The sequence below is a fragment of the Ostrea edulis genome, chromosome 3 (assembly GCF_947568905.1).
Source record: "Ostrea edulis chromosome 3, xbOstEdul1.1, whole genome shotgun sequence".
NCBI lineage: Eukaryota > Metazoa > Mollusca > Bivalvia > Ostreida > Ostreidae > Ostrea > Ostrea edulis.
Genome location: NC_079166.1, coordinates 71120847 through 71145596, shown reverse-complemented (window position 1 = coordinate 71145596; position 24750 = coordinate 71120847). Strand labels below are relative to the sequence as shown.

The window sequence follows — 24750 nt, the reverse complement described above, 5'->3', positions numbered from 1 at the left end:
TTAAATCAAAATTGAAACATTTGAGGTAAAATAAAGTATTCTGGACAATTCCAAGCGTAAGAAAAAATTCGTCTCTTGATGCGATTTTATTTGTCATGACAACATATGTTGAACAATATATATGTAATACACATTAAACATGGCAACAAGATAGATGTAACTATGGAAAATCGTGTTCAGTAAGAAATTATAAAAAATTGGGGGTACAAATAACTGCCACAAGAGCCAACGAGTTTTTGTACAAATTTTTATGCACAAAGTTATTCCTCGCTTTTGCATGCTTCCTATCACCGGGTACATAAGTATGCATGTATTAAAACATCTTCAGAATTAGAAGTGTATGTCCAGACTAATCCGGATTCTTTAAAGTTAGTACTAACGACAATCACACATCTATCATAATATCACCAAAACCTGATGCCACTATTCAGATACTAATTAGTTAGTCTAAGTTACAAAAAATACGTATCGGAGAGGATTTCCTTTCCTGGTGTCACATAACATTCGTGGTATCGGTTACATTTGGGCACAATATCAAACATTGTTAAATTTAGGGATTTATTTCCGCCACAACAATACATTATAATAACAGAACAAAGAAAGCCGTCCCTTTCCTGATGGAAATGCAAAAACACACGTGTTTCTTTTGCTGGTTTAAAGAGATGTGAGAGAAGAATTTCCACCTTGCACTTTTCCAAGTGGCTGTGTTGACAAAATTGACTTTCTTATTCTAACTCCAATGTATATTAGTGATGTTTTCAAGGTATAATATTAAAATAATATAGATTAAAAACTAAAGACATGTTTGATATACATAGGAAATTGTATATATTCATATTGTCTGCTCTATGTTTAAGTGAAATAGAAATCAATATGTTTTTCATTGAGAATAGATTGAAATATATTCTTGACTTCTGGTCTCGCCTCCCACGTCTCCAGAATGGAAGAAACCCCTCCCCCTAAATTCAACAAAAATTTAAAACCATTTCATTGATGTTTTGTAAGGTACTTTTTAAGAAGGCATGTGGTTTCTGTGAAGTGTAAACTATTCAAAACTGAACGCTAGACAGTAACAAATACAACATGTCACCCAAGTGACATTTGTAATTTGATGTTGTTCGCGTACAGATTATTTGATATAAATATTGCACACCCTGCAAATTTGCAAACATTCATGTGATGAAAAACGTCTAATATCAACTTTGGACAAGTGTGCAAAATATCAAAACAATATGAACACAAACGTGTAAATGTTTACTCATTCAAAAAGGTACTGAAGACTATTGTAACATCCAATGATTATTTGACGTCAATAACGTTGTAAATGCAATTTTACAATATCCCCTTATATAAATACAAGTTTATGATCAGAACACTGAAAAGTACAACAGTCTATCGAACAATCGTCTGGGCATAGGATATTTACAAAATATAGTTTTAAATTTTTAGCTATGACACAAAAAAAAATTATATGATGCAGTACTACACTAAGTCCAAATAAGACACGTGTACCTTCAGTCTCACTGATCCTCAGTATCTGGACCGTGAATAACGTACTGTGTCTGTCAACTCCATAACGTACATTTTAACAAACTTTAATTTATACTATGTCAGGAAGTTTTCATGTAAATTTGTACGTTCTGGCCTAGTGGTTCTCGAGAAGATTTTCAAAGATTTTCCCTATACATTTGTATGTAAAATTTTGATCCCCATCCTACCCACGGGGTCATGATTTTGATAAACGTGAATCTGCACTATGTATGAAAGCTTTCATGTAAATTCATACTTTACGTCGTCTAAAACATGATCTCTACAATATTTGTATTTTCCGTGCACTGTTCGTTATCTTCACCTTTCATTCTCAAAAATAGGTCTTTATGTCTCCCCCAGGTTTTTCTAAGCTAAATACATTTCACATTTTGGAGGGGCATTTTCATCAGGCATTACAATCAAATTACCCCAGGAATGAATCTGGGTGAATTTTGAAAGTAAGGCATAATTGTGTATTCTAACATTTAACATGGTGTATGCACAAAATATCAATGAGGTTGCTCCGAGTAAACATGACATAACTTATTTTCAATTTAATATCTAAAGAAATAGAATTCAGTGTCAAGAACAGAAGTTAAAAGAATAATCATGTACAATGTGAGATATGTACACCTACAATTGTACCGTATTCGTTAGTTTTACGGCGGCGCTTGTCTCAATTTTTATCACCCCTTGCATACATTTTCTTATACTTCATATTGTTATACATGTAGTCTCATCAACTTTACAATCACATGAATGAACTTTACAGAATTAAAATCGTCAATCTTCAACATAAATGTTTCACTGTTTTTCACTGTATACGTGAATTTCCAAATACATGCATATATCTGACAACATATTTGATAATTCACCAAAGGTCGGACAACACTGATGGAAGTTCTCGTAGTTGTTGTCCAGATATGATTTCAATAAAGCCAGCATCATCAGTTAGATTAAATATTGCAGCATATTGGTTATCTTCGTGTGGCGCTTTTATAACATAAAACTGGCAAATCAGCTCATTTGACTCGACATTTACAACAAAAAAAGTTTTATGTTTTAGATCTAGAAGCATACCGATGTGAACAATGACGTTTTTTCCTTTAATTCTTGGCAACTCAGTGCCTTTTATCATTTTCCCTTCTTTTAAACAAAATATTTCCAACCTATTGTTTGAATTTTTCCCCAAACCTACAATATACGCACTGTAATTCCGCAGAATCGATGAAACGTTGTCGATATCCCTTCCTAAACAAATACCTGTTGCGAAGACATATCCATCGCTTTCAATTCTTTTAACATATTTTGACCCCATTCGTACTTCCCAATACATAAGTGGTTCTGTCAATGAGATGTTACTCATTGTGCATCCAGAATGTGTAAAATTCTCTATCGAGTCTGGTGTTATGATATATCTAGAGGAGTGGTGGTTTCCGTGCATCGTGTGGAATGAAATATCAAAACCTACAATGATTGTGAAAAGCAGAATTATTCTCCATACTCACAAATATCTAAATAAATTCTTCCACAATCATACTATACCGTAGTTTACCATCAATATCATGAATCATAGAGCCGAATTGGCCATCTTCCAACGTACAACAAACTGATTCAAATACTGTACATACAACTATTAGTGCTGTATATTTACACCCCGTACTCATATAAGCTAATTAATTGAATTGGTGGGTGTGACCGGTCAACAGGGGATGCTTACTCCTCCTAGGCACCTGATCCCACCTCTGGTGTGTCCTGGGGTCCGTGTTTGCCCAACTATCTGTTTTGTATTGCTTGTAGGAGTTATGAGATTGATCACTGTTCGTTACCTTCACCTTGCATTTTTCAATCAATCACAATCACAAATATAAACACAGAAAAAGACGCTAGATATGAAATATTTGCTTACCGCCACAGGGGTCGAAATTAACTTTTTCTACAACAGGCTAATTTTAGCCTGTGGGTAAAAAATCCACAGGCTAAAATGAAAACCTACAAGCTAAAGTAAAAATAATGAAGCAGTTATCTTTTTCATAGTTTTTTTTAAATCAATGATTTTCCCCATCATTATTGAGCCTAGTGGGACAACAGGCATCGTTTGGACAAGACACTAAGTTACGTAAGTCATATGGTGCAATGTTTAGGTCTCTTGACCATCGCACCTCCAATCCACAACCTGTTTACCGTAGGTCTAGATCCAATGTCTTCCAATTTCGTGCCACATCAGGGGTGTCACTAGTGATTTTTTTAAAGCGATGATTTATAAGCAGCACGATCACGAGTCCCATGGACTTTTTTGATAATCGTCTACGCGCCGAGCAGTGCACTCGTGTCATCACTACAACCCGACATCAATAAGACAATAAATTAATGTAGATACCGCGTAGGTCATTCTGATAAAATTGACTACCGGACGACTTGGTAAAACATAAGACTCCGATTTTTAAAAAGATAAATGAATAACAAAAACCTTATACTTGGAATTCAATTTAATCACCCCTATAAGTGAACAGGACTCGTGGCACATATCTATATTTTTTATCATAATGCGATGTCCGACCTCTAAAGCATTTGTTTGACACCGAGTTTTTTAAAAAATCATAAAAGAAAAATCCGGATAGAAACGGTTGTTGAAATCGGTCGTTCATGTAAGCGTTTGTATGATTCTGAGTGCAAGTTTCAGAAAAGCTAATTGCGCATCACCGTATAAAACGGATACGATACGATCATGGTTTGTAAATCACCACTCGCTAAGATTTTCGAGTGTCCACTATTTTTACTCGCTATTTTTCAAATGTACTCGCATTTTGCGAGTATTTCTCGCTAATTTCGAGCCCTGCGCCAGTAAAACGTCAAAGAACTAAATTCGTCGTATGTTTGTGACCTAGTGAGATCATCTAGTCATGGTATCATTTACATGTTACATTACCATTCCATTTTTTACTTCCTCTCCAATATCATAAACCTCCTTCATCTATTCAGGGGAAATCATTTTTAGATTTAAAATACTTAAATTTTAAAACTATCAAAGTGTTTGATAGTGTTAAAATCAGAGAGGGAAAACTATCAAATTAGTCAATTTTATTTTGCCTAATGATATGCCAGAAGACCAACTTTCTAAAAATTTGATAGTTTGCCCTCACAATCTTTCTTAACACGTTAACACTTTGCCTTCTGTTATATCGCAACCATTCCTAACACTTACTCCAGGAATGTTTATCTTTTAATTGTAGTCCTTACAAAATATCGTATTTTACTCTGACCGCCCATATACACGTTTCCTAAAACTCTAAAGATTTTTTCTTTGTGATCATGATATCTCCTAACACTTTGGTAGTCTGTCCTCTTTGATAATAACACCATCGGATACTTTGATGGTTGTTCCTCTCTGATCATAAGACAATATAACACGTTGGTAGTTCTTTCTCGCTCTGATATCAGCATTGTCTAACACTTGGTAGTTCGTCCTCCATGATCACAACCCTTCCAAACAATTCTATCAGGGATGACCATGTTTTACTTCTAATTCTTAATAACATATTTAAATATATTGTAATTCACCCCGAGCCTCATATCAAATGAAACAAATTAAATTTATCATAAATGACTACTAGCTGAAAATGGCATTCTCAATTTCGCATTTTCAGTAGATCTAAATATCCACATCTTAGAGTCTGATTCCACAGTCCTTGATTTAGCTAGTGTGGTACCCTGTAGATGCTACATATACACATTATGTCATTTAGATGCTAGATAATCTGGAGAAAATCACATGTATTCAACCTTCATATGTGTACGAACTTTAGATATCGCTACCTTATACCCTTAAACGATGACATAGGAGTAAGAAGATGATTTCACTATATTGTTTCTAGGGGGCATGGCACGATTTTTGATCGATTGACTTTGAAAGTTTTAAAGATAGAAATAAAGATCCATTATAAAAGGTGGATTAAAGTAATTTGTACAGGATGCACTTTATACTAATATGATAACCGGCTCCCAATGTGGTGTTTGTAAACATGGTGTTTGTCTAAATTAGAGTGAAACAAATGCACGTGCATTTCGTAGAATGGAAACAAATGTTTGCTATTCGCCAGGAAACCACGTGCAGATGAGAACACCAAATTAAAAAACAAGTATGCCAAAAGCCTTTAATTCGACATAGGTTGATGATAAATGAATTTAAGCACACGTACAAAGGTTTGACCAACGAGTAATCACTACCTATTTTAATTTCTTAGGTTTTACGCGGTCATGGCACGAGTAGGGACCCAACTTACAATCTCCCGGTTACGTTACGAAGCGAACGCTCTACCACTGAGCTACCGCGACCGTTTAGAAAACGAACCGAAATGTTTCGTCCTAAAAACGCTTTTCATCAACGCCATTAACTTTGGCACAATTTTGATAGATGAGTCATGTAACGTAAAACTTAAACAGGGCTCGTGTCTTGGTTTGTAAATAAAACGTTTAAATGTCTTAAATACATCTTTGCAATTGTATTTTGTAGAATTTAGTTTTGTTGTTATGTTTTACACGTTTGGAATGCTGTCATATCATTAATCAATTATCTAAATGATATTTTTATCAAAATCGTGTCAATGTCCCTTTAAGGGTCGTTGATAATATTTTTTAAAGCCTCTCAACATATGGTCCAAATGACAGTCTATAGCTTGAGTTTTTCCTCTATGTGCATAAGCTTCAGAAAAATTACAATTTTCAGACTTTATAATGAAGTACTTTATAAATTTCATATTGGCAAATTAAACCCAGTACCCTATGATGTAATACTTATACGGTACCAATTTTGATGCACCAGATGCGCATTTCGACAAATAATGTCTCTTCAGTGATGCTCAACCGAAATGTTTGAAATCCGAAATAACTCTGAAGTCATAGAGCTAAATATAGCCAAAAACAGCGTGCCAAAAAAGTGGAGCCAAATTCGTCCAAGGATAAGAGCTATGCATGAGGGAGATAATCCTTAATTTTGAAATGAATTTCTAAATTTTATAACAGCAATTAAATATACATCCGTATTTTCAAGCTAGTAACGAAGTACTTAGCTACTGGGCTGTAGAGACCCTCGGGGACTAACAAGTCCACCAGCAGAGACCTCGACCCAGGGGTCATAATGTAAAACTTATACGGTACCAATTTTGATGCACCAGATGCGCATTTCGACAAAATACTATGAATTACGTCTTATACGTAACTTTCAAAAATATGTAGTATTAGTTGTCGAAAATCATTTCCTATAAGTGTATAGGAAATCTGTAATGTTATCGTATATTCATATCGTCAAAGTTATTTATAGCCTTAGCCTAGCTAGCTACAGTGTATCTTGTGATGAAAGTCTTTCAAGGAATGATGTTGCAAATTACTCGTACAAACATATCCCAATCAAAGGAGGACTTCGACATGCAGTCCTTGAAACGTTCTACTTTTCCATTTTCCCGTTCGCTCACCGTGCGTTCACTGTGCGCTCACCATGCGCTCACCGTGTGTTCACCGTGCGCTCTCTGTTTACAGTTTTGCGCTCACCGTGTGCTCACCGTTCACCGTGCGTTCACTGTTTACTGTCATTCGGAACACCAAAGTCAAAGGATCGATTTTCATAGCAAGGGAATCATGAAAAAAGGAACGTCGGCATAAGAGTAAAAGTAAACTTTCTTATTTTATCAGAAATTCGATTTACAAAGTACAAATATCAGGATTATCAACTGCGAAGATTCAAAGAAAACTGCGGATCACTCATCAATATCAAAGAATAGAATAAATCATAGTTATTATCATTACAAAACACAAGTATTGTTTGGGTAAAAAGAGGGAGAAACTCTGAATGAGAAAAAAATGGAAGAGCCTTCAGTTATGAATTTCACCCTTATACGTGTACATGTAGCGAAGGACGAACACTGAGCGCTGGTGAGTGTAAACAAATCTACCTAATCATAAAGTAAGTACAATCCAAGGGGAAAATCCGAAATATACCGATTGAATAGACCATTTTGCGTTCACCATGCCTTCAACGTTCATAAACTTGCGTTCACTGTTCGCTCTGTGTACGTTTACTGTTCGCTCACCGTGCGTTCACCATTCAAGTGGAAATGTAAAACGTTTCAGGGACTGTAATAAATTGAAACCGATTTCCGTTCTTAAGAAGACCTGACCTAAAATTGATTGATTGTTCATGGTTTTACGCTCTTTTGGGAATATTTCAGCAATTTTACTAAGTAAAATACATTTGGTAGTGCGTATTGAAAATTCCCAGACGGCCCCTAGTGAGCCTACTTTTTTTCGAAAATCAAGGAAACGATCTTTTGCGTGTCAAGTGGGTTAAGATTATTGATAGGGGCACCCTTTAACGTCTCATCCGACGGACAAAAAAGTTCGAAACACGGAAACAGGTAAAACGCACATTATTACGTGTATATAAGCAATTTTATAAAAGTATTAAGATTTTTTCTATTAAAATCACACTCTTGTAAAAATTGTATTCAGTAATACTATAATTGTCAATATTTGTAAATAATTTAATTTTTATTGTATCCTTGTCTCTGATTGGTCAAATTCCAATTGATGAACGCAAGTTATTTTTGTATAACCTGGTTTGGTATGGGACACCCCCTTGACAACTAGATGCAGGAACTATTTTTTTTTCTCTCTCTCTAAATTTACATCACAGCACTCTTTTCAGCTTTCTATGGAATAAAAAGTCAACGTGTACAATAAGATACTTCGGTTTGATACACATATTGTTTTCTCCTTGTCAATATTAGCATCTACTTATACGCAAATCACTGTTGTAAAACATCTTTCTATGTATGCATGGTAGAATAATAGATTAAAACAAAGATATTATATTCGAATTAATGGTTTGTCAAGTAAGCATTACCCTGCTCATTTTGAAATACATTTATCACTGCGGGGAAAAAAGGGGGGGGGGGATGTTTCATTGCTTGATCCGTCTTTTAACAAAGCAAACAAAAATTCTTACGTCACATTTTATCACTGAAGAGATATTATTTGTCGAAATGCGCATCTGGTGCATCAAAATTGGTACCGTATAAGTTTTACATCATATGATGTCAGACACATTGACATGTGGATCGCAATTTGTCACTTGCTTACATATTTTCTTGTGTCGGATTTAGTATTAGCGACAACGTTGCATACAAGGATAAGTTTTCTTGTAATAGAAGTTTTCACAGAGTTAAAAGCCGCAAATTATTGGATTTTCTGGTATTTGAAGATTCATTTTTGGGTAGGCCTAAACAATGCAATTTCCTGTATTTTCTCAATCTGTCGGAGATAAGCAACTTCAAAGTCGATCTCTATCTCTAAAGGGCAGCGAAATGCGTATTACATGCATAGTCTACACATATTTTTTTATCATGACAAACTCTCACTTTCGATACAATATTTTGATAAATGGCTGGGCTCCGTAGAACTAAGATTAAAGATGGCGACCTTCACAGTTTTCCGAGTTTATGTACATTTTGATAAACGAAGGTTAGCATATTTGTCTCTTGCATTAAATTATAAGGAATTATTTTAATTCTGGGGCAAGTCATACGAGTATAACCTGGTTTGGGTCACTTTACGCTGACACAAACCAGGTTATACTCGTATAACTTGCCCCAGAATTAAAGTCATTCCTTAAATAGTTCTTGCATTGGTTGCACATTACTAACAAGAGGTCCACAGGCCTTATCGGTCACCTGAATACTAGTGAAAAAGTATCACTACTATACAATATAGGTAAGCATGGGCAATGAAATCTAGAAACAATTCCTGTTCTGAATATCTAAGAAATTCTAATGTTCAGCAACATTATAAAACAAGATATGTTCTTAAAACTTCAATGCCTTCAAAAGTGCATTCACTGATGAAAGGCTTTAACTGATAGGTGTAATAACATTAAAACATCAAAGGATATTACTAATATGGCCTCATCCTTACGTCATAACCTTGGGTTGTGAAATTTACCATTTTTGTACATTCTTTTCTGCTATTCCTAAGTATGCATTAAGATTTTAAACAGTATCACTAAACTTACACATAAATACTATATATTAAGTTTAGCCCCACCCTGGGATCAAAACCCTTACTCTGGGGGAAATCAAATTCACAATTTTGGTTAAAGACTACCTGCTCTATCTATTTAGTTTCAATTTAGTATCAAAATCACTAAAGAAAATGTTATTTTAAGTAGTTTACACATAAACACTATATAACAAGTTTGACCAAGTTTACTCAAGTGACCTAAAAAGTATATTTCGTGTGAGCGAAAGATTGTACATTCCAAAGGAATATGACCTATATTGTATAGTTAATGGACAATCGCAAGAAAGTGCCAGGAAAGCAGAACGTGTCAAAACTAATTAAACGGAACAAACATATTTCGTAGGAAAAAAATTATAATGGACTTGTTTAATTAAGCTAACGAAATTTGAATAAGCAGATTATAAATATTGCTTACACACAATTAAGGGCAAAGTCTGGAAGGTATATGGCTCTGACCCCGATTTGCTATCTTCATGTAGGCTGACTGTAACCGTGTACTCCGTTTCAGGAAGTAATTGTGTACACAGCATACTCCTGCTCTGTACATTTGAATACTTTAAAATATACTCTGGATTTTTTGATTGCAATGAAACAAACGTGACATCATATGTAGAATTTGGGACATCTGACATCCAACAAACTCCTACACTTGCAAAATGCATGTTATTGCTAGGAATGCAATCACAGCGTTGTATTGTGATTGGGGATTCTGTAAATGCAAAATAAAAAAGATCGAACAGCAAATAATTTTTATCATTTCCATGTTACCAATTCTAACTATCATGTATTGTTATCGTAAAATAATAGAAATATTTATGTAGTTACGTGTAGTCTGTGCTGAAGGAAGACCTTGTGAACTGAAATCAAATTCCAAATGTGAATCCACTATGTGTATGGCAGGCGCTCTTTCAATCAATTCATTTAATCTGCAAGAGTGTAATATATTAACGGCAAACTAACAGCTGAACTTTATGATAAACGGGAGAGTTTCAACTTCTCCATCGTCAACTTCCCATATATATGTAGTAATATTCCATTATCAGCTGCATATTGTGTTTATATCTCTCAACTGATTCGATACACAAGAGCTTGTTCTGCGTATGCTTTGTTTTTAAATCGAGGCTGGCTACTGACAAACGAGTTAATGGTGATGGGTTGTAACGGTTTCGTTTAAAGTAAGCATTTTTCAAATTCTATGGTCAATATAAAAATCTAGTTTACCAACACAACCTATTATTGAGTCATTTGCTGGCTGACTTCTTTCATACCGATTGTTAGACCATTTTTGGCACACTGATTTAGACTATTGATAACTCCGTTTACCTGGTCAAGATATAGGGCTCACAGTGGGTGTGACCGGTCGACAGATGCTTGCTTTGCCTAGGCACCTGATTCCACCTCTCACCTTTGTCAGGGGTTCGGGTTTGCCCAACTCTCTTATTTTGTATTATTATGGTAGTTAGGAAATCGGTCACTGTTCTTTATCAAACAGATTAGTTCATGTATCTCGGATTATCCTTGGAGATATCAAAGATTTATCATATATACAGTCGTCAGATTGTCAGCTTTGGTACAGAAACAAAAATTCCTATACCTATATCAAAGACTGTTATCTTAAGAAATGCTTTTAATGATTTTTTTTCAGATCTCATATGCTCGATCTCAAAATGTTATGTAAAAATTGTAAAACTTGTGATCACTAGAAATGTACGCTGTAGAGTGTAACCTATATGGCTTGATTTATGTGGGAGAAACTATGGGTCCACTTAATATCGGGGCACATATTTCAAATACATAATGGTGGTAACCAACTTTTTCACAAGCATTTTAATTCCCCTGACCACACCATCTTATCGATGAAGGTCAGAATTCTAAAAATAATTTTACCATCATACAAACAATCCAACCTTAAGTACCCCTTTTTATAGACAACGAGAAGATAACTTGATCAGGACCATAGGTACTGCATTTCCACATGGATGCAATAATAATGTATATGAAGTGGGAAATTTGACTAGTCCACAAGGAAATAACGTGAATGTGATGGAACTCTTTCCAAATACTGAAAGACGGATACGCAGTCATGGACATCGTTCATATAGCAGATCACGTACAAATGATGTCACGTTTGACGTCAACAGACACTTAGGTCCACATCATATTTGTAAAAACCTTTACTATGTTCCATTGAGAGTTTTACATACGTTATTTGAAGAAGCCACAGTTAATCTGTACTTGGATTTTTCAACACCTGAATATAGACTGAACTTTATGATTATGGATGTTGCGAATCACAGGCTCATCAAATCACCAAGGGTCATGGATGATATTCCTTCCGAATCATGACGCCACTTCCCTAATCTCAAGTTTAGAAACAGAGGAATAGATGTCGTCAACATAAGCAACATCTTCGTCATAAAAGATTTCACTCTTGCATCCCACCTTATTTCAAGTTCAAGTCTACATCCTGTATTATCTAAAAATATACCTCTAATATTGCATCCAAACTTTAAAATTATATACAAACTTTGCAATGCCTAGATTTAGACCATCTCATACTCAACCCACCTACATGTTCTTCTTTGTTTTCTCTCAACTATAGTCCAGTACGACAAGTCATTACTGGTGATGATGATATGGTGAACTTCACACCACTTATTCTAAAACGTCCTAAATACAGAGAACACCGGTCTTTCAATTAGCGACAGAACGTCATCTCTATTATGAATTCTCTAAAAACTTATGCTAGACGATGGGGTGAATATGAAAAATAAGTTGTCGGAATGAATTAAAAATGTAAGAGGGATATTAGAATCCCACATTAGACATATCAAAACAAAAGTACGTACCATCTATCCTTATGTGTTTAGTAAACCAGAAGTGATAAGATAATTAGATAGGTTACAGGAGGAATATTTTTTACTTCCAGCTAACAAAGCTTGTAAGAACATTGTCTCTGTATGGCTCATTATAAGAAATGTGTTTTAAACGAACTTGGCATTAATTCCGATTTTGGTAATCGTACGTATACTCCCGCTATCCTTCCTAAAGATGATTTTTTCAAAGCCATGCTTTAGTTTTAGACACGATTAATATCTCAGTCAATGAATATGAGTTACCGTACCTATACTGGATTCGTGAACTTCATAACAACCCTTACAAAGATACATTGCTGGATCCAGTAATTGTTCTACCAAGCCTCTCACGGATATATTAACAGCTGTGAAGGAGAAACTTCAAATGTACTGTGCCACTACATATGCCAGAAGTGGTGTAAATCAAATGTAAGTTCTAACATGATTACAAAAGCACGTATGCAAATTTATTAAATCAGCCAAAATTGCCATAATTAAAAACCAGGAGACTTCTAAAAGTAGCTCTGGAAACTTTAAAATGATTCACCAAATTAGCCCAGTTTTCGTACAAAATTTATTTGTTATAAAAACCCATTCATATAATTTTAGATACAACACTACAGCTGAAATACCCAAATCAAGAACAACCCGGTATGGTATTAAATCTTTCAGATATGAAGCAATAAAGCTCTGGAATTCTCTGCCAAATAACGTCAGAATTTTTTCATCATATAGTCAGTTCTCAAATTATATCCTAAATTGGTGAAAGGTGAAGATAACGAACAATGATCAATCTCATAACTCCTATAAGCAATAAAAATTCGAGAGCTGGGGAAACACGAACCCCTGGACACACCAGAGGTGGGATCAGGTGCCTAGGACGCGTAAGCATCCCTTGTCGACCGGTCACACCTGCTGTAAGCCCTATATCCGGATCAGGTAAATGTAGTTATCCGTAGTCAAAATCAGTGTGTCAAGAACAGCCTAACAATTGGTAGGAAACACGTCAGACAGCATTTGACCCAATGGTAGGTTGTATTGAGGAACTAGATCGTTATAACGACCATAGCATTTGCGAAATGCTGACTTCAATCGAGACTTTTGAAACCCCTGTACCATAAACTTGTTTGTCAGTAGCTTGCATCGATTTAAAAACTGACTATACGCAGAACAAGCTCTTCCGTATCGAATCAGTTGAGAGATATAAACACCATATGCAGGTGATAATGGAATATTGCTACATAAATGCGGGAAGTTGACGATGGAGAAGCTGAAATCATCCTGTTTGTTATACAGTTGAGTTGTCAGTTTTCCGTTAATGTCTACTTTCAATAAAATATCTAAGTATGAAGCAGAAGTGGACGACTCTGTATGGCTTTTTTTCCAAGCTCACAGGGATATATCGAATCTACATATGAATGAAAGTTATTATTGTTAAAGGACACAATGCATGTTTCTAAACTTTTTCATTTTTTCAGCAAAATTAATTCTTTTCATGCCTAAAACTACCTTAAATGTGTTTTGAATGAAATATTTTGCGTAGTTTACGAGTTTGAAAGCGATGAAATTCAAATCTTCGATATGCATATTTACTTTCGCTATTTTACGCGCCATTATGTGTGACGTCATATGCGCCCTCTGGTTTGAAAACATCTATTAGCCATTTCATAAACAGATTATATTTAATCGACAAAAAACCAATTATCACGTTAACGGCTTGTAAATAATATTGCACTAGAATATTTTGTGCCGTGTTCGGGTGTACTAATTTTCAGTAGAAAGGATTTAGACTGAGTATTTTTCAATTTTACGAAGGAAGGTACGAGAAAAAAGACGTGGATAATTTTCTGTTGGAGCAAGAACTTTACCTTTAAAAAAAACCCACCCAGTCACCCTTTTCAATAACCGCTCGGACAGAGGCCCTGCTAAACTGCGAGAAAATGAATATATCGAAGCTAAGCACTACATAATTCTGTTCTGGTCTTCAAATTCAATACACACTTCTGATCAGCTGACCTTCACCTTGTAACAACATACGCGGCAGAACTTGTGCGTCCAGTTTCTACCAACTGGTAGATTTACAAAAGAAAAAAGATATAAAGATATATAATAATTGAACTTTTAATTATATAAATAATAGAATATTGTATTTCCTAACTTTAAATTGAATTATGAAATCATTTCCTCATTGAACTTGTAAAAATTTGAGTGCGTCAGCACAACGCCGTGCTCCCACTTCCTAACGACGTGCTGATCACAATTCAATAATAATAAGATTGCTTTATCAAAGTAAAATGATGTGGTTTCCACTTTAAATTTGGTTATTTTTATTGATTTGTGTGTTTTTCTTTTCCCTTCTTTCCGAAATGCACCCGTGACAGTAGCTTGGCCTAGGGCCTAGTTGTCAACAATGTAACGTATTATAATTTGTCTAATCCAAAACTAAAAAATAATTGCACTGTTTAGTTTAGAAAAACAGCGCCAATTACATGCAAGGTGTACATATTGATAAAGGAATAACAATACCAAACAGTTTGTAAATAGCGACCCATATAAACAATATTTACTCGCAATATTACTGATTTCATACACGCTTTCCTCGCTATATTTGGGTAGTTACATCACTATATGTATGCACTGGTGGCGAAAACATATAAAACTTGGAAAATTTGTCAACATCGATTTAAATGTTGCCCATGGTGAATAAATTAGGCCCCTAAAAGCTGAGTTTTTAATAATATTTCACACTACTTTCACAATCCAAAGGGCGCATGTGACGTCACCGTACCACGTGACTACCTACCTAATTAACTAGACTTTTTGAAATTGGGTTAATTATCGCAAAATTTCGGAGAATGAACTATTAGAATTAATTACTATAAGCATAAAGAAGAGAAAATTCATGTAATTGTGTATACTTTGAAAACATGAAATGTGTCCTTTGATAGGCAAATCATCGTCGATATATCTAAATGTCGAATTGAAGGCCACAGCCAGATATTTTTTTGTGTCGCGTAGAAGTTTTCGAGTAAATTCTGCTTCATATGAATATAGAAACAGGTCAGCTAACAAAGGATTACAATCCATGCCCATGGGAATTCCAACAGACTGTTGGAAGACCTGATTATCAAAGACCACGAAGATATTGTCAGTGGGGAACTCTAGCATGTTTTTTTAAATTTCAACATCAGATTACTTGTGCGTGGATTCAGAGTGGTGTCTAACAAAGTAAGTTTTGGATGACTGATCACTAGATATGAATATTTTCTTTTTCCATTTTTGTTGAAGAAGCAACTGTCTATGATGTTGAAAAGTCATAGGTTTTGATGTTATTGATTTGGGAAAAGTTTTGCAATTTCAAGTTTTATACTTCTACCAACCGGGGGTACTTACCCTACCTTGTCCTTTCTTGATGTGTGTAAATTTGAAGGGTGTTATTTCAGCGAATTTTCCATCTCAGCTAGTCTCTTGAAATATATCTGAGGTTTATTTGGAATCATAGTTACATTGCCTGTCTTTAATTTGCTAAACAAGTGATAGGTCCCAAGTTTAGCTCTTGATTCTAGCTGCTATGCCATTTGTAATATGTATACAATAGGTTGTGGCTGTTCCTTCACTACGCTTCAGACATTTAAAGAGTAAGTGACGAGTATTTCGGATATGGCCTTGAAACGGATGGCCTTCATGTAGATAAAGGAAGGCGTTGACACAATAAAGAAACCCTCATTGCTACGGCCTCGAGCGTCATGTATATGCACAATTATGTGACACTTTACCTACAACTATATGAGTGAAAAAATTATCGATAAGAAACGCAAAACAGAATTAAAACATTCAAAGGTACTTTTAGGTAACGACAGATGTAATTGTACCTACCTTGACCTCAACTGCAGGAGATCCTAAAAATATCAAAATTATGATAATTGACTAACATCCTTTGTAGTATTTCAAAATACATTAACAATTTAATAGACCTGATAAAATATATATGAATCTGAAACTGTATTTGTTTTAATACATGATCATATTAATTCCTGAAAAAGCCATTCTTTGAAGTTAAGAAAAAAATCATTCTTTAATTCATTCATCAATAAACTTATTCGGTACATAAGAGCATATCGTGCGTGTGATCAATTTCTAAAGCAAACCAGGGTTTTAAAATTGTGTTCATGTTATAAGAGGTTTCTACAGTCTCATTAAAGTCATCATTTGCAAATTCAATGATCAAATGTTCACCGAAAGCTAGTGAGGGTTTTAAATGAGAGATGAAATATTAAATTTCTATTAAAGATACTAGTAGTTGCATGAAGATTTGTCCTGAAACAATATTAACAACATTTTAGGATTTTAAACGGCATAATAAACCTATAAAGACCTTTGCTACATTTTAGCTAGGCATTAGGTAAACAAGAAAATAATCCACCCCCTAAAATACTAATATATGATTTTATGTACTAAGGGAAGAACTTATTGAACAAAAGAGAGAAACACTTTGACGGAATAAATTACGAATTACATAGAAACATACCTTTACTTTCATTTTATCAAACTTTTCTTTTGATTCACATCTTTGTATTTCTTTCAGAGTTGATTTTATTTTCCCGTCATGTTCTTGCCATTTTTGAACGGCCCCTTCTTGTGTGCAAACTCGGTCTGAATGCAGTTTGATGTCTTGTAGAAGAGAATCTCGTCTTTGCTCTAATTCATTTAAACTAATGTTGAATTCATGTTTGACGGTATCCACCGCCGACAGTTCTTTTTTCTGTAAGAGCAAACTAGAAACCTCAAGTGCCAAAGTTCACACCAAAATCTGTTTATGACTCTTATGTAAGTTTGGATCGAGATTACAAGACAATATGGCTTTGAGCATTATAAAAAGAACCTTGCTAAAACAATGCGATTTTGAACCTGGATCTTTACAGTCGCCTTACTCTGGAAAGCGTAGTTTTAATGCTAAACAAATTCAATGAGGTATAAATGAAAACTATGGGCTAGGTGTAAAGGCTGGATTGTCCCCATGTGTTATTGTGACGATGTCTTAGATATTGAAAATCAAAAATAAATTTAAAAAAAAAGTATAGCGGGTTTTTTCCGCGGGGTGTTAAATTTAGCTTATTTTAGCGATTAGATGGTTTTCAACCAAAATTGTGCTTGCTCCTTTTCAAATATTCCACCAAGCTGATAATATTCATACTCCCAAGAGCATGTTCCTGAATACATAACACATACTAATAAATTAGAGAGTTTGTTTCCCTATAGCACTAAGCTTGCTGATTCACATCAATGTATACTATCAATCTTATATCTAGTCCAGGGACTCGAATTTGTACTCTCTAACTCGCAATTGTAATTCCTCGTATCTGCTTGACTCCCATATTTAAGTACAAAGTTAACCCCAACAAATTCAGAATGTTCAACGCATATACATATATAAACATATATTATATAAGATAATATCGGACAAAGAAATTCTGGATACTCGTCTTGTTGAATAAAAAAAATATAAATTCTTACATTATCCTAGAAATTGTTTGAAAAATGAAAGGAATACAAAATAGGAAGTTGGGAAAACACGGACCTCGAATATAAATGTACCAGAGGTGGGATCAGGTACCTACAAGGAGTACGCATTCCTTGTTGACCAGTCACACCCGTCGTGAGCCCTGTATTTCGATAAGGTAAACGGAGTAATCTGTAGTTAAAATCAGTGTGGCAGGAGCGGCCTAATAAATGGTATGAAACACACCAGACAGCATTTGACCTAATGATAGGTAGTATTGGCAAACTAGATCATTATAACGACCAAATATTTTACAAAATATTTACTTTCAATGACACTGTTGAAACCCCTATAACATCAACATATTTGTCAGTAGCCTGTCTCGATCTAAAAAATTATCATACACGGAATAATATATTGCGTATCGAATCAATTGAGTGATACAGGTGCACATATACAGGTGATGATGTAATATTGCTACATAAATATGGGAAGTTGACGATGGAGAAGGTTAGATAAAACTGTTTGTCATAAAGTTGAGTTTTTACTTTGTCTTTGATAATCATTTTCAATAAATTATCTAAGTACGAAGCAGATGTGGAAGACTATGTGGTGTCTTTAATTTCGAGGTCACAGGGATACATCGAATCGACATATGAATGAAAGTGATTATGGTTAATAAAAAAACTTCGTCGATATGTCTAAATGTCGAGTAAAATGCCACTGGAAGATTTTTCTCTTCTGAAGTAGAAGCTTTTGAATAAACTCTTCATAGGAATATATGAAAATGGAAAAAAGGAAATATTCATATTTTGTAATCAGTCTTTCTAAACAATACTTTTTAAACACTACTTTGATTCTACTCACAGGTAATCGGTAGTTCATATTAAAAAAAAATGGTGAGGTTCGTCATAGACACTATCTTCGTACTCTTTGGGGATTAGGTTTTCCAACAGTCTGATGAAATTCCCATGGGCACACATTGTGCTTCTTTATTAGCTGACCTATTTTTACATTCTTACGAGGCAGAATTTGTTCAAACGCTTCTACATGAGAAAAAATATCAACTCCACTTTTCCCATAATTATGTTGCAAAATTCCATCATCACCAGCATTCTTGTGTTTGTGTCTCTCAACTGATTCGATAAGCAAGAGCTTGATGGACATATGATATTTTTTTTAATCGAGGCAGGCTACTGACAAACAACATGATGCTACTGGCTTTTCAATAGTCTTATTCAAAATTAGAATTTCGCAAATATTATGTTGTTATAATAATCTAATTTACCAATACAACCTGTCATTGGATAAAATGCTGTCTGATATGTTTCATACTAATTGAGACAATGTTTTGCACATGAGTTTGTCTACAAATTACTCAATTTACCCGATCGACATAATGGGGATCATGAAGGGTGTAACCGGTCGACAGGGGGATCTTACTGCTCCTAGACACCTGATTTTACTTCACCGGTATGTCCAGTGGTCCATGTTTGTCCTACTCCTAATTTTGTATTCTTTATAGTAGTTGTAAGATTGATTATTGTTCGATATCTTCACGTTTTCACTCCCCCCCACTCTACTCCAATGTCAGGATTTACACAGATTTGAATCTACAATTTTTGATAAAATTTTAGAAGTGCAGTAACCTTTATTTGATTAATTTTAATTTTGGTGAATCTGGAGATTTAAAAAATGTTAAGTCTATGAACAGACGGACAATAGATGATCAAAAGCAAGTTGTGTGTCTGAAAGGGAAACGGGTTGTTAGCGAGAAAAGCGAGGATGGTTGTGAGAAGTGCCTACTCTGAATTCAGCTATTCTTTTGCGTTGACGTTTAATTTCTTTTGCTTCTGCGACGTTGTTTTGCTTTATCTGAAGAATCCTCTTCTGAATATCCGTCTGTGTAAACACACATACTGTATGTTATATACGCTTATCCTTATTTATCAATTCACAAGCACAAAAGAAAATAATGTCACATATTTGGTGTAAAGTCTGAATATTACCGTAACAATTTTTCTCGCTGATTTTAAATCTGTGCGTTCATGACTTGCATGCGTGACATCTGCTGTGGACACTTCATCATTACAGGTGAAACAAGCTTCAACTTCTAAAGCAGAGGGAAAAAAAGCTTCACAACAGAATAAACAAATATGCCTTCTGAAATATTCTTGACAGGGACCTAGTGACAAAGTAAAGATTCTGAATAGTGATTAATTTCATCAATCCTATTTGAACCCTATTCATAGTGTATACATTTGTTGGTATAATAAAAAAATGATCAATGTTCTCTAAACCATTTTGAATTGCATGAAACGGATCCAAATCAAATTAATTCTTTTTGATTGATATAAGAATGCATTCAATGGGTTGGGCAAATGAATATAAAGAAAATGTGAATGATATGTAAGACTTGTACGGTACCAATTTTGATGCACCAGATGTGCATTTCGACAAATAATGTCTCTTCAGTGATACTCAACCGAAATGTTTCAAATCCAAAATAAAAATGAAGTTTTAGAGCTATTATAGGAAAATTCGTCTAAGGATAAGAGCTATGCGTGAGGGAGATAATACTTAATTTTGAAATGAATTTCTAAATTTTGTAACAGCAATTAATTATACATCTGTGTTATGTGACACAAAGCAGAATTGCAGTATATATGACAAACAAAAAAGAAACAGAAAAGGTAAGTTAATTGTGCCGTCACATGAGATAATAATATTATAGTGCGGCCTAAAGTCAAACCAAGGTTGTGCAGATAAAGTCTAACAAACTAATGGAATTGTAAGTAGCGTGGATCGCAGTATGTATCTGGAATGACTTAGTATCTAGGGAAAGATATACGTATCGTACACAATCCCCAAAAATATTAGGTGAAGTATTCATGCGTTCATAACTCTAGTGTTAAGCTGCATTCGTATCTTATTTCTAGCAAACATGTTACAAATTTAAGCACTAGAAGGGAAAATGTGGTTCTGTATTTGTCTTGTAATATTATTGTCAAATCACGATGCATTGATTGTGTTAAATAAAGTGAACTTCAATTGTATGAAGCATAATTTTGTTTATTCCTAGTTTGTGATGCATATTGCATCTGCACATATAATAAATGCTTAGGATATGGCATCACCCGTATACCGATTTTTAACTTTGCTCATTTTGTACCGTTTTCCGTTTAAAAATTACGAATTTACCTGGAGTTACTTGCTGAACAGCATGTATATCACTACCGCTACCTATCTATCTTTCAGAGATACTAACAGTCTAATGAAATTAAAATATTATCAATTGTCCCTCAGCATACATCCGAAATGTACTCTTTCACTGCCCTACAGTGTTAAAACGTATTAAAACGCTAAAAATCCACAATGATCAATCTAAATTGAATTATCCCTAGACACGACTAATCACAAAAAGAACACATAAATACCAACAAAGCAATACCGATATATGCACTGTACATGTTCATAAATTAACGCAAATCCTTTTTAGGTGCCCAATCAATTGTGACGTAACAGTTGTCTGAATAAAGTAGTACAAGGGTCAATGACTGAATGAAAGGCGAAGATAACGATCCGAAATAGACTTCAGGGGGAAATGTAATCATTTAGTTTTTCAACAATAAACAAGCACACGTGTAGTTACTAGCTATCAAATGAATACCTATATTGTATTGTGCATATATACTGCAACTGATTTACATTTTTGTATGCAATAGCCTATAAAATAATGCTGATAAACAGAGATTTTCCCCTTATCTAGAAAACATCTATTTTCGAAAAACTAAATGATTATATTTCTCCATGAAGTATATTTCTAGAGGTCGTGTACATTTTCTACCCTATTTTGAAAATTAACGGACAAATCCTATATAAGAGCTCGGTTAAATGAAATCGGCTTTCACTTAAGGTGGATTGACTGATTGATTGTATATTGTGTAACATCCCTCTCGAGAATTTTTGACTCATATGGAGACGTCACCAATACTGGTGAAGGGCTTCAGATTTAGGCCTATACTCGGGACTTGTGGTCATTGAGCAGTGAGGGTTCTTTAGCCTGCCACACCTACTGTGACACATGGCTTCCGTTTATAAGGTCATTCACACCTGATGCCGATCGTTTCGTGATGGAACTGTCACTACCTGTTTTAACGACTTAGGTTTATCACGACCGGGATTCGAACCCCGACCTTCCGCATGCAGGGCGAACGCTCTACCTCTAGACCACCGCATTTAAGGTGGAAGATGAGTTGTAAGAGTCGTAATATTCAAGAAAATTGGTAAAATGAAAATCGTTGTAAATCTTGAATTGAATGCTGACTATACGAGGTTGACAATGTCACCTCGTAAAAACTAGATATAGCTCTGATCATTTGATTGATTGATTGCATATTGTTAAACACCCCTCTCGAGAATATTTCACTCAAACTGAGGTGTCAATTTTGCCGGTGAAGGGCTGCAGAATTTGGGACTATGCTCACCGCTTATAGGAGGGGGAGGGATCTTTATCTTGCCATACCTACTGTGACACGGGACGTCGGAGTTTGCAGGCTCATTCGAGGGACTGCTCCATTTAGTTGGCTCTAGCGACATAAAAGGGTATTATGGACCTATTCTAACATGTATTCCCACGGTATGATCTAATCTCTGCTCTGTTTGATAAAATATTTATTACTATATAAATATGCAAATATTCACAGAAATCATTCCTTACAACTGCATACTTACTTGTACGTGGTTGTCGTGAGGTATCCTTCTGAATATGAACTCCGTATTTACTAACGATGTTTGCTAATGTAAAATTCTTCCTTAAAGCGTAATCACCACGAGTACCAATATTTTCCACGTGTCTACACTCCGGGCAAGTTAATGTACTGTTATTTGAGCTGTCGTGTTTGATTAAACTTATGATACAAGCTTTACAGTATGAATGCATGCACGTTAAGGAACACGGGTCCACAAAAAGTTCTAAGCATATGGCACAAGTTAAGTCCGTATCCAGAGAGGCCATTGGTGAGAGTATGATAAAGCTTAATGACCTTGTATCACGTATTGCTAAAAAGATAAGGATTACTTTCGCTTTCACTCTTAAAATCTAGTACAGTTAATATGGCGTAAAGACCCCCCAAATACCGTATGGTTTGTTCACTGATCACTTTGATGTGGGTGGAGCTTACCTATGATCCTCGTTATTTACCTGAAATTTGCATGGCTAAGATATTAATCTGTTATGTTTACTTATCAAGTACACAGGAAGCGCCTAATCTTATCGCAAATTATTCTTAGTGTCTTTATTTGTACAAGTTCAGCAGAAGAAAATTTTGTTTACCGCATTTTAATGCATGTGAACCTTCAAATTTAGTCATATTAATGTATTACGCCATCAATTTACTTCTAAACATGTATGTTAATTTGTACTAATTAACTTCGCATTACACCGTTATATACATGCATCTACCACCAATATTATGAATTGCCAAGTGATTACATAGCCCAACGGATTCAATATAACATTATTATTGACTAGCAGTGATTACATTGAAAAGGGTATTTATCTGTTTTTATTGCTTTATGTTTTGTTTTAAAGATATGGAAAAATTATTTTGCTGTTTCACTTCATGTTTTGCAAACATATTATTAAACAATTAAATTTCATGCCAGAACTATAGTCCTAATGCATTATCCAAGATAACATGTAAAGGTACATATATTGAAGACGAATACCACTCTATATTTATTTGTCCTTTTGAAAGATCAAGATACAGACCCTGAAGCGTACTACTACACCACTTGCACAGAACGGAACGAACGGAACGGCACGGAACGGTGAACGGTCTGCACGAAGCGCTGAACGGTCTGCACGGAACGGTGAACGATTTGCACGAAACGCTGAACGGTCTGCACGGAACGGTGAACGGTTTGCACTGAACGAAACTAAACGCTTTGGGGGTGTAGTAATACGCTTCAGGGCCTGTAACGAACAGTGATCAATCTCATAACTCCTTTAAGGAATACAAAATAGTGAGTTGGGCAAACAAGGACCCCTGGATATACCAGAGGTGTGATCAGGTGGTTAGGAGAAGTAAGCACCCCCTGTCGACCGGTCACACCCGCCGTGAACCCTATATCTTGATCAGGTAAACGGAGTTATCCGTAGTCAAAATCAGTGTGCCACGAACGGTATAGCAATCGGTATGAGACACGTCAGACAGCATGTAACCCAAAGACCGGTTGTATTGGCAAACTACATCATTGTAATGACCATATAATTTGCAAAATGCTTAATTTAAACGAGAATTTTCAAACCCCTGTTACATCAACTTGTTTTTCAGTAGCCTGACTTTATTTGAAAACTGATCATACGCAGAACAAGTTCTTGCGTATTGAATCAATTGTTAGTGATTGATGATTGTTATATTGTTAGTGATTGATGATTGTATATTGTTTAACGTCCCTGTAGAGAATATTTCACTCATATGGAAACGTCTAATCAATTGTGAGATATAAACACCATATGCAGATGATAATCGAATATTGATACATAAATATGGGAAGTTGACGATGGAGAAGCTGCAATTATCCCGTTTGTCAAAAGTTTAATTATTGGTTTGCCGTTAATATTTATTTTCAATAAAATATGTGAGTACGGAGCAGATGTGGTGTCTTTTATTTCGAGTTCACTGCGATATATTGAATCGATATATGAATGAAAATGATTATTATTAATAGATAAAATGTCGTTGATATATCTAAATATCGAGTTGAAGACCACAGCAACAGCTAGAAGCT

The 24750-nt window shown here is 35.0% G+C and overlaps 1 protein-coding gene across 1 annotated transcript; it reads right to left on the bottom strand.

Annotated features, from left to right (window-relative positions):
* Positions 1-73: 73 nt before the first annotated feature.
* LOC125677174 (tripartite motif-containing protein 5-like) lies at positions 74-22978 on the bottom strand. Its single transcript, XM_048915148.2, has 8 exons — positions 22690-22978; positions 19965-20068; positions 19762-19857; positions 16984-17217; positions 16332-16354; positions 10426-10526; positions 10016-10309; positions 74-2997 (listed from the first exon to the last, which is right to left on the bottom strand). The coding sequence occupies exons 1-8, from the start codon at positions 22970-22972 to the stop codon at positions 2402-2404; spliced, it is 1731 nt and encodes a 576-aa protein (XP_048771105.1). The 5' UTR covers positions 22973-22978; the 3' UTR covers positions 74-2401.
* Positions 22979-24750: the final 1772 nt, after the last annotated feature.